Raw genomic sequence first — 14,361 nt, forward strand, 5'->3', positions numbered from 1 at the left:
CTTATGAATTGTTTAAGCATTTAAACTTGGCTTTGCTGGGATTGATCACTTGTGCTCATCAAGTGAAAACATGAGCAAGGGGATATCCAGGCCTTGGGAGAACTCCTGCCTCAAAGCTGCAAAAGCAGGTCTGGTCCCTCAGCTGGGGCTTGTTTGGTGTTGCAGTATCTTTGGAAGTCTGATATTTTGTGAGAGGTGTATTTCTGAGGATCTTGAGGAGCAAGTGAGCCTGGTGTGTTGATGTGTGATGAGGAAAACATGATGCTACAGTGGGAAGTCACAATGGCTCTGCATGGCTCATACATCCTGCTGAACTTTGGCCATCTGAGAAAAATGACATAAAGAACCACGGGGCTTGGTCCTACTAAAAGGTGCTTTTCTTAGGCTGTGCAATGTTTTCCTTTCCTTTTCTGAAGGGATGTGTTTCTGGATGTGCTGCTGGGACTGCAGTTGTTTTCCTGACTGGAAGGAGAGGCTGTTCTGAGTCAGCCCAGCCCAGGCAGAAGAGGCTTGGGAAAAAACAGAGCAGAGCAGTGCAGGTGGGAGAGAGGGACTTGTCTTTTTGTGTTCTTGCTTCCTCAGCTCCCCAGCCCATTCAGTGGGTTTAGGGGAAAGGAGTTTGATTTACTCTTGGCGGTGCAGAAACAACAAAATTCTCAGGGGGTCAGTAACAACTTTTACTTTCAAACTTTAGAACATTGCAATAGAATAAGGCACTTGGCAAACTTTAGCTTATCCAGACACAAGGCACTTAACAAGGCATTGACTGGAATTTCTTGGTCTGGCTTACAGTGTATTTTGAGAACAAAAAGGTAGGGAAAGAAAGAGAACGGAAAAGGAAAGAAGGTAGACAGTCACCACCCCAGGATCCAGCAGCTTTTAAATCCAGGGAAGGGGAGTGTGCCAAACATCACATGTGTCACTGTCCTTTTATCTGTCCTGGTCCACTGTGTCTCAAACCCTTCTCGAGCTCCATTCCCTTCTCTGGACACACTCCAACCCCTCAGTGTCCTTCCTGACTGGAGGGGCCCAGAACTGGACACAGTGCTTCAGGTGTGGCCTCACCAGTGCCCAGCACAGAGGGAGAATCACTGCCCTGGTCCTACTGCCACCTTATTCCTGATCCAGGCCAGGTGCCCTTGGTCTCTTGGCCTCCTGGGCACGCCTGGGCTCATGTTCTTCCCACCTAGTTGTTTCGATCCAGCCAACTGTTCCTCTGGTCTCCTACATCCTCCTGCCCTGTCATAAATCAGTCTGATGGCAAACTGTTTATCCTAACATTTTATGCTAAACCCAGCCTTTCCTTTTTGCAGTAGCCTGTGTTCTGAGATTATAAGTATAACTTCCTGCAGGGTCTGCCCTGTCAGGAGAGTCCTGCAGGGAGAGCAATGAGTGTGGATCCATTGTGAGGCTCGGGCTGTTCTGCACTACCCCGAGACAAAGCAGTTGCCAAAAACCAGTTCACACATCCAGTTACACCAGGCTTGATAAGTAGCTTGCTCTGCAGCAAAATTAAACAATCCTAACAAGCTCTAAACGGGGTGTTTAGTGACAGGGAATTTATAAATTGCAGAAACAGACCCGTGGAAGTACATGCCAGTTTAAGAACTGCAGAAATAGCAGGTTAAATTGAGCTGTAATGGTACAATAGGGCAAGGAAAAGTAGGTTTGTTCAGACATCACGTGTGTGTTTTCAGACAGGTTAATGTGTTTTCTTGCCACATCAGCGTGGTCAGTGTGGCTGTGACACAGACCTGTGCCTGGAGCAGTGGTTCTGGTGGTCGTGTGGAGCTGGCAGTAAACAGCACCATGGCAGGAATGTGGGGAAGATCAGGAAACAGGTCAGGATACAGTTATCAAGACATATGTGCTCTTAGGAGGCTCACGGCTCTTCACAAATTAAACTGGTATATCAAAGTGTGATTTATCGGAGGTTTAGAAAAACATGTGCTGAGGGAATCGTGCTGTTTCTGCAATTAGGCTTTAATAAATAATAATAATAATAATAATGAGGCTTTACTTTAGAGCCAAGAAAAATCTCTGGAACATAGGCTTGTACTCTGTCATCAAGCTGAAGATGAAATAGAATCAAATTCCAGAAAAGATACATAAATTTTTGTGAACCAAGTAGACAGTAAAGAAAATAATACTGAATTAAGCAAAAGACTGGACAATTCTTGGGGTTTACACCTATTTTCCTATTTTTTAGGCCAACAAAATTGAATTTTCCCAGAAATCATTATTCAGAACTTCAAATGGACCAGCTCTTTTTGCAAAACAGTTTTTATCTGAAAGTAACGCAGACATTTTTAGAAAAGCCCTAATTGTAAGAGAAATTATATTTATTGCAACAAAAGTCAAGTCTCCTTTGGGATGGACTTGGGGTAATGGATGGCTGGGTCTTCTAATTTATCTAAGTCGTGCAGCATTAGAAAAGCAAATTCAACATATTTACACATGAAGATCTGTGGTCATTTTTCAGAGGCCTGACGTGACCATACATCAAAGGGACTTGACCTTTGGAGCTCACTGCCTATCTATCAGTGGGAACCACTGTCTGCTTGCCACTCACTTCCTTTGGAGCCCAAGGAAGGGAATGCAGCATGAAAAGTGCAGGGAAATATAAAAACACTAGAGAAATGAACAGATTCTTTTATTTTATGTAGAGGTATCCATTTTTTTCCCCTACATCCTTTGATTATATACTGGATAAAGAGCAATGAGTCAGAGTGCAGAGTAGCAAACATCAATTCTCTTGCTCCTAAATGGAAGTCAGGAAATGAACACACTAGATGTGTTTGGTTTTAATTCCCTCCTTCCCCATGATCATATAGATTATGTTATGCTCCCCATAAACTGGCTGTTTACATCTCAGTTATCAGTTACTCCCACGACTGGCCACCATGAAACAAGGGCTTGGCTGTGAACCCTCCAATATCTGATGCCAGGTTTAGATTTCCTTCCTAAGACTCAACAGAAACTGTCATGGGATTTGATAGGAAACAATCCCTCGTTTTTCAAAGGGTGTAATTTCTAACTCATTTTCAGCATATCCCACGTATTCACCATTAGGTCTGCTCTAGTTAAAAATCTCTGGGAATTTTATATTAAGCAGAGGCAGAACTGGCCCCCGTGGCTCTGTTTAGCCATGTTTACTGTTAATGACCAGCAGATATTAAGGGCAATAATCCATAAGGTGTTATGTGTATTTAACATGGCAAACCTTAGGCAAATGTATATTTTACTTTCTAAAGGTAACATTTTAAGGTTACTCCTAACTGTTGGGAGATCTTTGCTATAGGCACAATCAGTTTTCATAACCCTATAAGGTAGCCAAGGGTAATTCCATTGCTGGGCAAGAAAATCACCCAAATTGTCTGGGAGAAGAAGAAAGCATGTTTGAATTCAAAATTAAACTACCAGTTCATAAATTAATTATAAATTAATCATTTAAGAGCTGTAGAACTGGGGAAGGAACAGGTTCCTTCTGGAAAGGGTGCTTTGTTGTTTGTTTGGTTTTTTTCACTCTGTGCAACGTAACTGACCACGGACAGCTGTTCCCTGTGCTTTTGCAGTATGATGGGAGGAATATTTTGATTATTTTTATATGGAATTAGAGAAATATTGACATATTAATATGCCAGTTTTAATGTTTCTCTTCCCTATTCTTGACATACACATTCAGTGACTTGCAAAGGGGTGAGATAAGAAGACTTTGCTGCTTTAATAAGATTGAATATCAGGAAAAATTTCTTCACTAAAAGGGCTGTCCAGCCCTGGCACAGCTGCCCAGGGCAGTGGTGGAGTCCCCATCCCTGGAGGGACTTAAAATCCATCTGGATGTGGCACCTGGGGACATGGGCGAGTGGTGGCCTTGGCAGTGATGGGTTAAGAGTTGGACTTGATGATCTCAGAGGGCTTTTCCAACCTTAAGGACTCCGTGAATTCTGCTCCAGAAATAAGGCAGCTCACGTGCCTTGAAGTCATGACTGAGAAGTTGATTAATAAAATTTCCTTGCTCTATCATGCCTGGGTCAAATTCCCTCAAACCTGGGGCACATTCTACCCAGCCTGTTTCCACATCTGCCACACACATTGGGCCATGTATAGACAGCACAAAAGCATTCAGCATAAGACAAATTGTGCTACTCCTGTGCCATCTATCATTCCAGTTTAGTTCTCTATTCCTTAGAGACTCCTTTTAAAACAGAAAGAATCTTAGAAATTAATTTCCCATCTTGTGCTGAATTTTGAAAGTCTGAAGAACAAACAGAGGGTGGCATTTTCTATTCTCTAGGCAGCACCACTTACGATCCCCAGGAATATCATTTCCTCTTCTCTCATTTTCTCTGTTCTCTTGCGCTGGACATATCCACGCCAAACCTGAATTGTAAACAAAGCTCTAATGAGATAAATGGGCCTTGCTACAGCTTCCTTTACTGGGGCAGGCACAGGAAAAAACAAATAGAGGAAGGAAAGGCACAATATACCATTGAAACTATTGCTTTTTAACAGGTTGCCATCTGATATTTTTTTAACAAATTCTGAGGTTTGTTATCCCTCACACTGGTATATCTTGCTTCTAAACAAAACACTATCATGGTTTCATGAAGTGTTCAGACTTAATATTTCGACTGAGCTCTTGTTCTCATCAAGCTGAATTGCCCGAATTATTGATGTGTAAGGACTCTTTCCGGAATTTATTACTGATCTCCCTTTGTCATCTTTTCAAGATATGGAATGAACTTCTTCCCTGGAGATCACAGGAAAAGGCATGAATTCTGAGATGCACTGAATTCCAAGGGGAGGCCAGAAAGAGCAACTGAGGTCATAAAAATCATAATGGAAAAACAACAGGTAGGTTATAAAGTCATCCTGCATTGCCAGTGCAGGACTGTTTCCACTTGATCTCACATCTAGGGCCCTATCTCATTTTGTTAAGTCATTTAAGTGATGTATTTTACCTTGCTGGATACCCTAAAAGTGGTAATTGCAGAACACTTCCCATCCTCTGAGCTCTGTTTGTCTACAGCTGTTCTTCTGAACAGAACATTGTCATTTGGGTTTGCCAGAATAGTTGTTAAATTAAAATTCACCTTTTGAATGCAAGTGGCAGCATCATCTGGACTCCGACTCATCTGCTCCTCTTGTTTAGTTGTTCTTTTCTCTTCCAGGTAAATTTTCTTCATGAACCTCGCTCGACTGCGGCCCTGGCGAGCCCGTTCTGCCACCTGGATCAACTTGACGGCCTCTGGAAGTGTCATGGCCTCGACAGGTTTCTTCAACAACACAGCCAAAAAGGAAGGAACAAAGAAAAGTAAGAGAGTTATAAGTTTTGTTAATTGCCTACCTCAATTAGCAAATGAAACAGTGAATGAACTACTTGTAGAAACTTTCTAAGATGAAAATACCCTGTCACAAACAGCAGATGCTCCTGTCTCAGGGCTACCTTGCAATATCTTGGAAGTTTGACATCTTGTGAGAGGTGTATTTCTGAGGATCTTGAGGAGCAAGTGAGCCTGGTGTGTTGATGTGTGATGAGGAAAACATGATGCTACAGTGGGAAGTCACAATGGCTCTGCATGGCTCATACATCCTGCTGAACTTTGGCCATCTGAGAAAAATGACATAAAGAACCACGGGGCTTGGTCCTACTAAAAGGTGCTTTTCTTAGGCTGTGCAATGTTTTCCTTTCCTTTTCTGAAGGGATGTGTTTCTGGATGTGCTGCTGGGACTGCAGTTGTTTCCCTGACTGGAAGGAGAGGCTGTTCTGAGTCAGCCCAGCCCAGGCAGAAGAGGCTTGGGGAAAAACAGAGCAGAGCAGTGCAGGTGGAGAGACAGACTCCCCTTTCTCACTCCTGAGAACTCTGATGCTCTCCATGGAAAAGCTGAATTAGTGTCCTTTCTTGCTGTTACAGCTGGAGACAGTTCACATTTAATCCTTCTACACATATTGTGTGGCACTTACTGCTTTCAGCAGGGCTTTCTATGACAGGATTACACAGAGGGACAAATGATGTGCAGAGCAGATTGCTCAGATTCACTCCACTGTTTCTGATTTATGGTGGACTGCCTGTAACAGCAGTGCCACGGACACTGGAGAATTCCATGGCCTGTTGCACAGCAGTGAGGATTTCCTGAGTGTCTAAGGCTGTGTGCAGGAGTGCTGACAACCCTCTAGCAATCCCAGTGGTCACTGAGCTGGAAGTGCAGCACAGGCACTGCATTCACACTGTGGGAGATGATTTTACTCATGTTTATTGACTCCTCTGCCTCTGTGGCAGCCTGGCACGGGAGACCTGGATCCTGCCAGAGCCTGGTGCTCCCAGGTGAGCTGGTTGCACACTAGATAGCATTATCTATGATGGATGCCACGTTGAACAGGGGCAAGAGCAAAACTGTGGGAAACTAAAAGGCTCCAGGATATAATGTGCCAAAACAGGATCTCCTCAAACCAACACCAGAGTGCCAGAAGAGCAGAGAACTCACCCAGAGCTCTCCTGGGGAGGCCAGGGGGGCTGCAGCTGCCCAGTAAAGCATCTGTGCTCTGTCTCTGTAGGCTCTGTCTGACTGGGGCTGTTTCTAGCCCTGGGAACTTTCCCTCCCTTATTTTATGGAACCAACACACACAATCTCTGGTGGAGAATTCACTGGTGGGGAGTGCAGTAGTTTGACTAAGTGGTCCATCAGGACTGTCTCTTATGGCTGTCGTATCCATGAATCCAGGTTGTCCAGGCATGTTTATTTCAAGGGATCAGCAGGACCTGCTCGTAGGCAACATACCATTTCCAAAAGGTCGGAAGTATATCAAATCCAGACCAGCCTTCACTGGAGCACTCATGTACTTCTCTGTAATCACTTTTGCTCTGCCAAAACTCAATTTTCTACTCCTCCCAGCAGCTGCAGCTCTGTGGCTGCACGGCAGAAACTGCACTCCCTGTTCAGGGTTGTAAACAGCCGAATGCCAACAGCTGTGCTGACCTGAACTCCCAGTTCTGCCCGGTCCAGTCAGGAATCCTGGTTCAGGAAAGCTTAAGGCCAGCCTGATTTCAGTAGGACTAATTACATGATGAGGGTTAGCTAGACAAATAAAGCACCTACTAAACTTGGCCAAAGTGCTGCCCTTTCTCTGACACTCTCACACACAAAGCAGAGCCGAATGATTTCGGTCTTAACCAGACTTGGGATGTGACTGGATATTGTTAGACAGGAAAACCTGGTGTTACTTTCTGTTGGTGCCTTATCTGTAAACAGACTATTACTTCCTAACTGCTATAAAAGTACTTCTCACTCCAGTGGCTCATGTGTTCAGCCACGCGTGGCTATAAACTAAACAAATTAAGTATGATGTGTAGGTATGGGATACATTTACCTGCTCTTGCAAACCAGCATTCAGCAAAATCTCATCAAGGGTTTTCTCCCTCTGCTGCAGAACTTCCAGATTTTCTTCAATGAAATACTTTGGGATGGGTATTTCTATGTCTTCCTAGAAAAAGAAGAAAGGCAGGAGATACATTTTTAGAGCTGCATTTAAATCACATTACTTATTAACTAAACACCTTTACAAAGCAATTAAATAGAACAGAGATTGTTGAGTGTTGGGGAATTTGACCTCTGTAACAGCTGCTGTTACTTTGCAATTACTTAAGGCCTAATTCAACAAAAACAAATAAATCAACCTGGTTTCTGAACTATGTGAGCCCAGAAATATTTCTTTTTATAATGGCTCAATTATATTATCAAATTGCTAAAATATTTGGCAGGGTTGCCGGAAATTTAAACATGATTTCCACCAAACTGAATAGCTCTGGTTGTGTGATCATCCCACTTCTTGTTTTAATCAACATGAAAAATAGATCCATTCTCTTGCACTTTTTTAACCATTACAAGGAACCAGAGCCTAATTCTTTTTGTCTTCAGGTATTTTGACCTGTCAACAATCTGTCACTGTCTGTGACTGAGATATCTCAGTCACTTCTTAAAATGAGGCATGACTAGAAGAGCCTGTCTTTACTAGTTTCCATCTTATAAAAGATGTTACTGATTTACATTTTTTCTGATTCTTCTCCTGTACAGTTGCTGAGAAATGACAAGAGACACAGAGAAGCAGACAAAAAGCTCCCCAAAAGTTAAGATGCTGCAGAGTGACACAACCTGTTCCTTGTATCATATTGAAGACTAGGGATAACTCTTCAAGAACAGCTACTGGCAAGTATATTTCTTGAAGGGGGAACATGTCTTCATAGGTCTGGTTCATACTGGTCCATGTTCCCTATATTCTGTTTCAGGAATTCTTCAAGCAAATGATTTGCCCAGAAGGAGGGATGGGGGATACAGGCAGGAGTTACCCTGTTGTGCTACTCAGGAGGAGTTGCACAGTCAAATTACGCAGTAGTTTGTCCCCAGGCACTTGTGGAGCCCAGGACAGGTACAAGACCTGGTGCTGAGCTATCAGTTCTCCCTGATCTGTCTGCTGTGGAAACTGGTGGGCTCTCACCTGCTCAGGGAGACCTTTGAGTTGATCCTTGTAGCCTCAGTGCCAGCTGTGGTGTGGACAGGGAGGAGAAAAGCACTTCTGCCTTGACCCAGGCACATGGTGAACGTGCTGCTCATGAGCCCCAAGGCCTTCCAACTTCCAGAATATGTGGGGAAGGCTGTGGCCAAGGAAAACTGCCCCTGTGAACTACCAATTCCCAGATTCATTACTAATTCCCTCAGCAGCACACTGTGCAGACCAGGGCATACCCTAACAAAGCTTCCAAGTGGGACTGTGTTTATCCCTGATGGTTTTATCAATGCAGAGGTCTGATCGGCTACAGTTTCTAAACATTTGTCTTGCTAAGCTCCCTGTTTGCACCTTCCAACACCCTTGATAGTTGATGGAAATGATTATACATTGTACTTTGAGTGCAAACCACTGTGGGTAGATTTACAAATCTGGCCATTTTGAGGTGTAAGAAATCAAGGAGTTTGTCTGGACACCCTCACGTAGGGCTGACAGGTATCTCTGATGTCTAACCTGGCCTTTAACTACAAGTAATTCTGGACTGTGACTTTTACTGACTGTAAAGATGAGATCAAAGCCATAATGCTGGGGCTGAAAGGAGCCTGCTTCTCTTCATAATCTCTCTTTGGGGCCCAGCATTGAAAAGATAGGCTTGGGATGTTTATCCCGAAGTCAAATTTGCAGCTTTTTAGCCACTCCTGGCTCCACACGGGGATTTGCGGATCCAAATACCTTCACAATTAGCCCAGGAAATGGAGTGACTGGATGTTGGAAGGCAACTGTACAAAATACACGAGGTACAGAACTGGAGAAATATGAAGCTTGGCCTTACAGTGACATAGCACAAAGTATGCAATATCATCACATAAGACATAAAATGAGACAATTCTGTTGTGTTCTCTGCCTACAATTACGCTGGATTTTAGCCCACGATAATACAGGGAAAAGAAGTACTAGACATACCCTTGAGATTCTTTGAGAAACAGGAGTTATTTGTCAAGTAATTTTGTTCTGTTACCAAGAATATGTGAACGTTTTATAAAAAACATCAATCTGTATTCCTATCGACTGCAAAATACATTTTCTTTGAAAAAAAACCCCTGAAATCTTTTCTTTTGTGGTAGGTAGGTATGTTATGCCTTCTTAAAATTAAGGTGTGGTGCAGGAATTTGAATTTATGCTTGTTTTTTAGTAGGTGTCAAGCAAGACTTTTCAGACTTGCCAATATTTTGCTGCAGGTGGATTTACTGCTAAGTCATGAAAACAGCAGTCCTTAAGGATTTCAAAACATGATTTGACGGATTAGTTTCCCCAGAGATGTTTATGTTCTCTCATAGTTGAAAATAGTTTAAAATAGTGATTAAAGCAGAAGGTAGAGCTGGTTAAAATTCATTGTGATTCCTATCCTAAATTTACAGTGTGGAGTGGCAAAAAGAAACATGTTTGCAAATCTCAGAAAATGTTGTAATGATATCAGGCAACTCATCTCAGAACTGGGACGGCGGAAAAAGCAGGAATTTGAGCTGGTTTTAACAGAGCAGTGGTACCTGAATGTGACAATAGATGGAGCTGTCTGCGAGAGAAGGAGCCACCTTTGCCAGCTGGTTTCTCCTCCTGCTTTCAGAGCACAGCTCCAGCAGTTTGCCTCACTGTCACACTCGTGTTCTGTGGGCTGTCCAGGGCTGCTCCTCCGTCAGGCGCTCCTCGAACCGGGGCACTGAACATGCTCCCGGCTCCTGCCTCCTTTACAGTCAGAGATTTGTCTCAAATGTTTCACGAGACTTGTCTGTGCAAGTCTCAGCATCGCCTGTGACCTCTGGAAGAGGCCTGGCCAGGCTGATTTCACCGTGACACAAAGGGCAGACTGAGGTGGACTGTACCGTACTCAACAGTTCCTATTTTCTGTGTAATCCCACATGAAAATCTGTCAGAGTCAAGCTACTGACACCACCAGCAAAGCAGTCAAAGTTAATCCTGCCAGAGGGCACGGTTAGATGGGATATTGGGAAGGAATTCTTGGCTGTGAGGGTGGGGAGCCCAGAGAGGCTGCGGCTGCCCCATCCCTGGGAGTGTCCCAGGCCTGCAGGATTGAGCCTCACAAGAGAGGCAGACCTACCAGGGGGCGATTTAGCTCCATCAGGATGTCATCCAGGTACTGGCACTCGGAGTTGTCCAGCTTCACCATCTCCATTTTAATCTCCAGGATGCGGCCCATGATGCCATCCAGCACCGGCCGGATTGCCGCGCGCTTCTGCTGGTGGATGAGGTGGTTGTAGGCGGCCGCCAGGCTACGGAAGATTTCCATGTACTGGATGTAGGAAGTGGCCAACATCTTGGACACCTTCCCGAGGTTCGTCTCTGGCTGCAGGAACTCTTCCCTCTCTTTCTGGAGCAGGATGTCCAGGTCTTTCTGGGCGTCTGCCCACATCTTACAGTAAGTGCTGGTTGAAAAGAGGAGACTGTGTTAGCCTGATATGAAAGCAAGAGTTAGCACACGACGGTGCCAGGGCTCTGTGTGTGTGGAGTTCTCAAAAAAACAAACCTGGAAACGTGAGACATTACATTTATAAAGAGATTTTTAACTACAAAATATTTTAAAAACCATTAGCAAAAGTTTCTCTTTTTACTGAAGAAAGCTTAAAAGCTTTTCAACTTCATGCTTAACACGCTTGAAGCATCCTTCAAATGCTTGAAGTTACAACCCCCAACAGTGCCAGGGGTTTTATTCAGTGGTGCTAATTGAGAAGATGTTTAATAGAAAAGATGTCTCCCCCAAAGCCCTTTAATGGGGAAGGTCTATTGGAGGTCTCTGCATGTTTGGGACCAATTGATGTTTCTAAAGTTTGTGTTGCTGTTCTGCCTTTCTGCAGTGGTTGATTGCAGTTAACTGCAGGGTAAGGGTGGGGTTGGTGCCAATCCTAGAGCAAAGCTGTGGGTGTTATTTCAAATATTCAAATGAGGAAAATAATTTGATTTATTTCTACGGTAGCAACTGTTGCTCTCCAAGCAATTGCTTAACATCTGGTCCAGTGGCTACAGGATTATGTGGCATGGAAGATGTCACCTAAGACCATCTTCATATCCAGAGGGCAACGATGCTGTTCACTTGGTAGTTTTGGTGGGAATAGGTGGAGCTCTAATGTGTGGACTGTCTGTCAGTGGCTTTTCATGAGAAAAGGAGATCAGTGCAGAATATCCTGGGAAATCAGCCTAAAGGTGTAAGAAGTGGACTCTGGGCACTGAGGCTTTTATTCAGAGAAGGGCTCAAAGACCAGGACTGTCATGGAAAGGTGCTATCACCTGTCGTAGGGATGACACTTTTAGGTCATGCTCTCCTTTGTAACCTCTCTTTGCCAGGTGGAGACTCTTGGGTGTGATAGGTGTTAAAAATCTTACATCTTTGAAAAGGCTTCTCTCGTAGTAGAGCTAAGAAATTCCTTCTGCACTGAGAATCAGTTATATTGGGAGAAAACCAGTTCAATCATGCTGGCAGGTTTGCAGGAGGAGGGGAAAACAGTGGGAATGGGAACAGGGAAAGCTGACTGTTGTTTGTTAGTCCTAGCAACAAAGGCCGTTGACCTCAGTGGTGCAATCTAGACCCATGCATGTGCTTAACCAAGTTATCACTTGCTGTTCCTAGAGCTTCTCAAAAGAAGAATGAGGACAGTAGAAGGCCCTGCCTTTATTAGATGAGCTTTCAGAGCAGACCTCCTGCTGCTCTGAGGGGTGCTGGTGTGTTAATTCTGCCTGGAAAGCTGGCCAGCTGTTAAAATTCCTTGTGCTTCCTAGTAAATGCCTAAGTTGGACTTCTATCAGCTGATCTTATCATTCCCAATCGCAGAGTACAGAATGACCTGAGGCCTGTGCTGCAAGAGGGACCTGTGGGATGGACAGGACAGACTCCAGCCCGTGAGTGTGGGGTGTTCTGCACATCCTGGATGCTGACAGGGCTGTTGGGACTACCCGGAGCAGTTGGCAAAACCACCAATAACCTGAACCCTGCTATTGAATTTGCACCATTAACTTTGTAAAGTGTCTATTACGCTCTTCAGCTGATCTGGTTTTCTGCAGAATGCAGCTGGTCTTGCTTCTCCTAATGCTTCTGCAGCCCACCCAGGTCTTTCCCCTTCCTTTTTTCCCATTTCACTTACATCCTATTGCACCACCCGTATCACTCAATTGCAGTAACTAACCCAGGTGCAGGAGATAAGCTGAATAAACCCAGCAGAGTGGAAAGGATAGGCACAAACAAGGCCAGCAGTAGGTGGGAGCTCTGCTGGGTGATCCATGGGAGTTCTGAACGCTTCCTCTGGAGCCAGGATACAGGAGGATGTGTGTTGGTGCGCGGGGTTTTCCACACAGGAGGAAACAGCGCGGTGTTGTGCGTACTTTGCTGTGACTTCTCACAGACGGTGGGGAGGTCATAAACCTTTGGGGGGGCCCAGCCCTGTGGGTTGTCCCCACAGCCACCCAGCTGATTTACGAGCCACGGGTATCCATGAGCTGGAGCGTTTCCCAGGCAGGTTATTGCAGAGAGCCAACTGTGCCAAGAACCGACCCCGCCACCATCCGCTTCCATTTACAATCATCTCCCTTTCTGCCTCCTCTGACTGAGGAATGTCAAGTGGTTCCTCCTGCTGAGCCAGCGAATATCCAGTCTCTTTTTATATTTTGAATGAGCTGTGGAGGGAGGAGGGGGCCGGGAGGGCATTAACATAAGGCACTACAGATAGAACGTAATTGCTTCCGTAAAGCATTGCTTTAGCAGACAAGCACTGAGATGATTGCAAGCACGTTGCTGTGGGTCAGATGTTAAGACTGTGGATATTATGGTATGATTGTAGCTTTTGCAGCAGTTTTGTGTAAATGAGGGCAAAAGAAAGGACAGGCCCACTGGAAAATTAAGTACTGAAGGAAAAGGTTGATGTGGAAGTGCTAAATTTTCAGCTGGGATAGGCTGATAGTCCCTCTGTACCTGTTGTGGCCATGGTGACTGACACCATGGAGGGACCTGGCCCTAGGGCTGCAGTTTGTTAGGCATGTGATGGGGACATCAGATACTTGATAACAGGACAGGGCAAGCAGAAAAATGATTTTAGTGTTTCTTTGCTTCACCCTGATTAAAATCCTAGAGGACGCATGCAGAGCTTTTTGTTTCCCCTTCCCCGAACAGGTTTAAAATACTTAGTTCAGGTTTTACTGGTGCCCAAATAGGAGCTCTCCTGGACTAGTTTGAAGGATCAGGTGTACTTGGTGTTTATAGCCATATCTGAGGGACTTGACAGAGCTGCTGTGAACCAGAGGAGCCCTTCAGCTTTAGAGACAAACGTGTGCAAGAGGAGTAAGGAGGAGTAACTTCAAGGTTATGCCTTAAAAGCAAAGGAGAGGGCTGCCTTTCCTTGCCTGGCAGTCAGACAATGTGTGACCCAAGTCTCCATTTGAATTTTTGCCTATTTGCTCAGTGTCCCTTTGCATTAAGTTGTGAACTCCCTCAAAATTGCTTCCACACACTGAAGGGGGAGGACAACACAGCCTTGAGTGTGCTGGCTTTATTTGCTGTTACTGCTTCATCTTGTAGGCTCGTTCCTGTTCTGTAATGAGCAGCTTGTGAGCTGTATCCAGTGGTATTGCATCCGAATTAGATGGGATTAGAGCATCTAACTAGTGCAGGTAACCAGCAGGACTGAGCTAACTTCCCTACTCAAGGCATAAGGTCATTAAATGCTGGAGAAGAAGGCTGTCTCCAGATGTCTCCACGCATATAGCAGTGTAAGTAATGCTACAAATTGTCATAGCAACTACAAAATAAGGGTGTTATGGGGAAAATAAGCAACACTGTAATGGGATGTGGAAAA

The 14,361-nt window shown here is 44.6% G+C and overlaps 1 protein-coding gene across 1 annotated transcript in view; it reads right to left on the reverse strand.

Moving 5' to 3' along the window:
* The window catches only part of IQCA1 (IQ motif containing with AAA domain 1), a 105,974-nt gene that overhangs the window by 84,172 nt on the left and 7,441 nt on the right, over positions 1–14,361 (reverse strand). The window contains 4 exon segments of the mRNA XM_017829617.1: positions 4,312–4,383; positions 5,097–5,279; positions 7,373–7,486; positions 10,623–10,947. Of these exon segments, the coding sequence (XP_017685106.1) occupies positions 4,312–4,383; positions 5,097–5,279; positions 7,373–7,486; positions 10,623–10,947 (694 nt within the window).

Source organism: Lepidothrix coronata, unplaced genomic scaffold (assembly GCF_001604755.1).
Source record: "Lepidothrix coronata isolate B3197 unplaced genomic scaffold, Lepidothrix_coronata-1.0 Scaffold165, whole genome shotgun sequence".
In the NCBI taxonomy this organism is placed as follows: domain Eukaryota; kingdom Metazoa; phylum Chordata; class Aves; order Passeriformes; family Pipridae; genus Lepidothrix; species Lepidothrix coronata.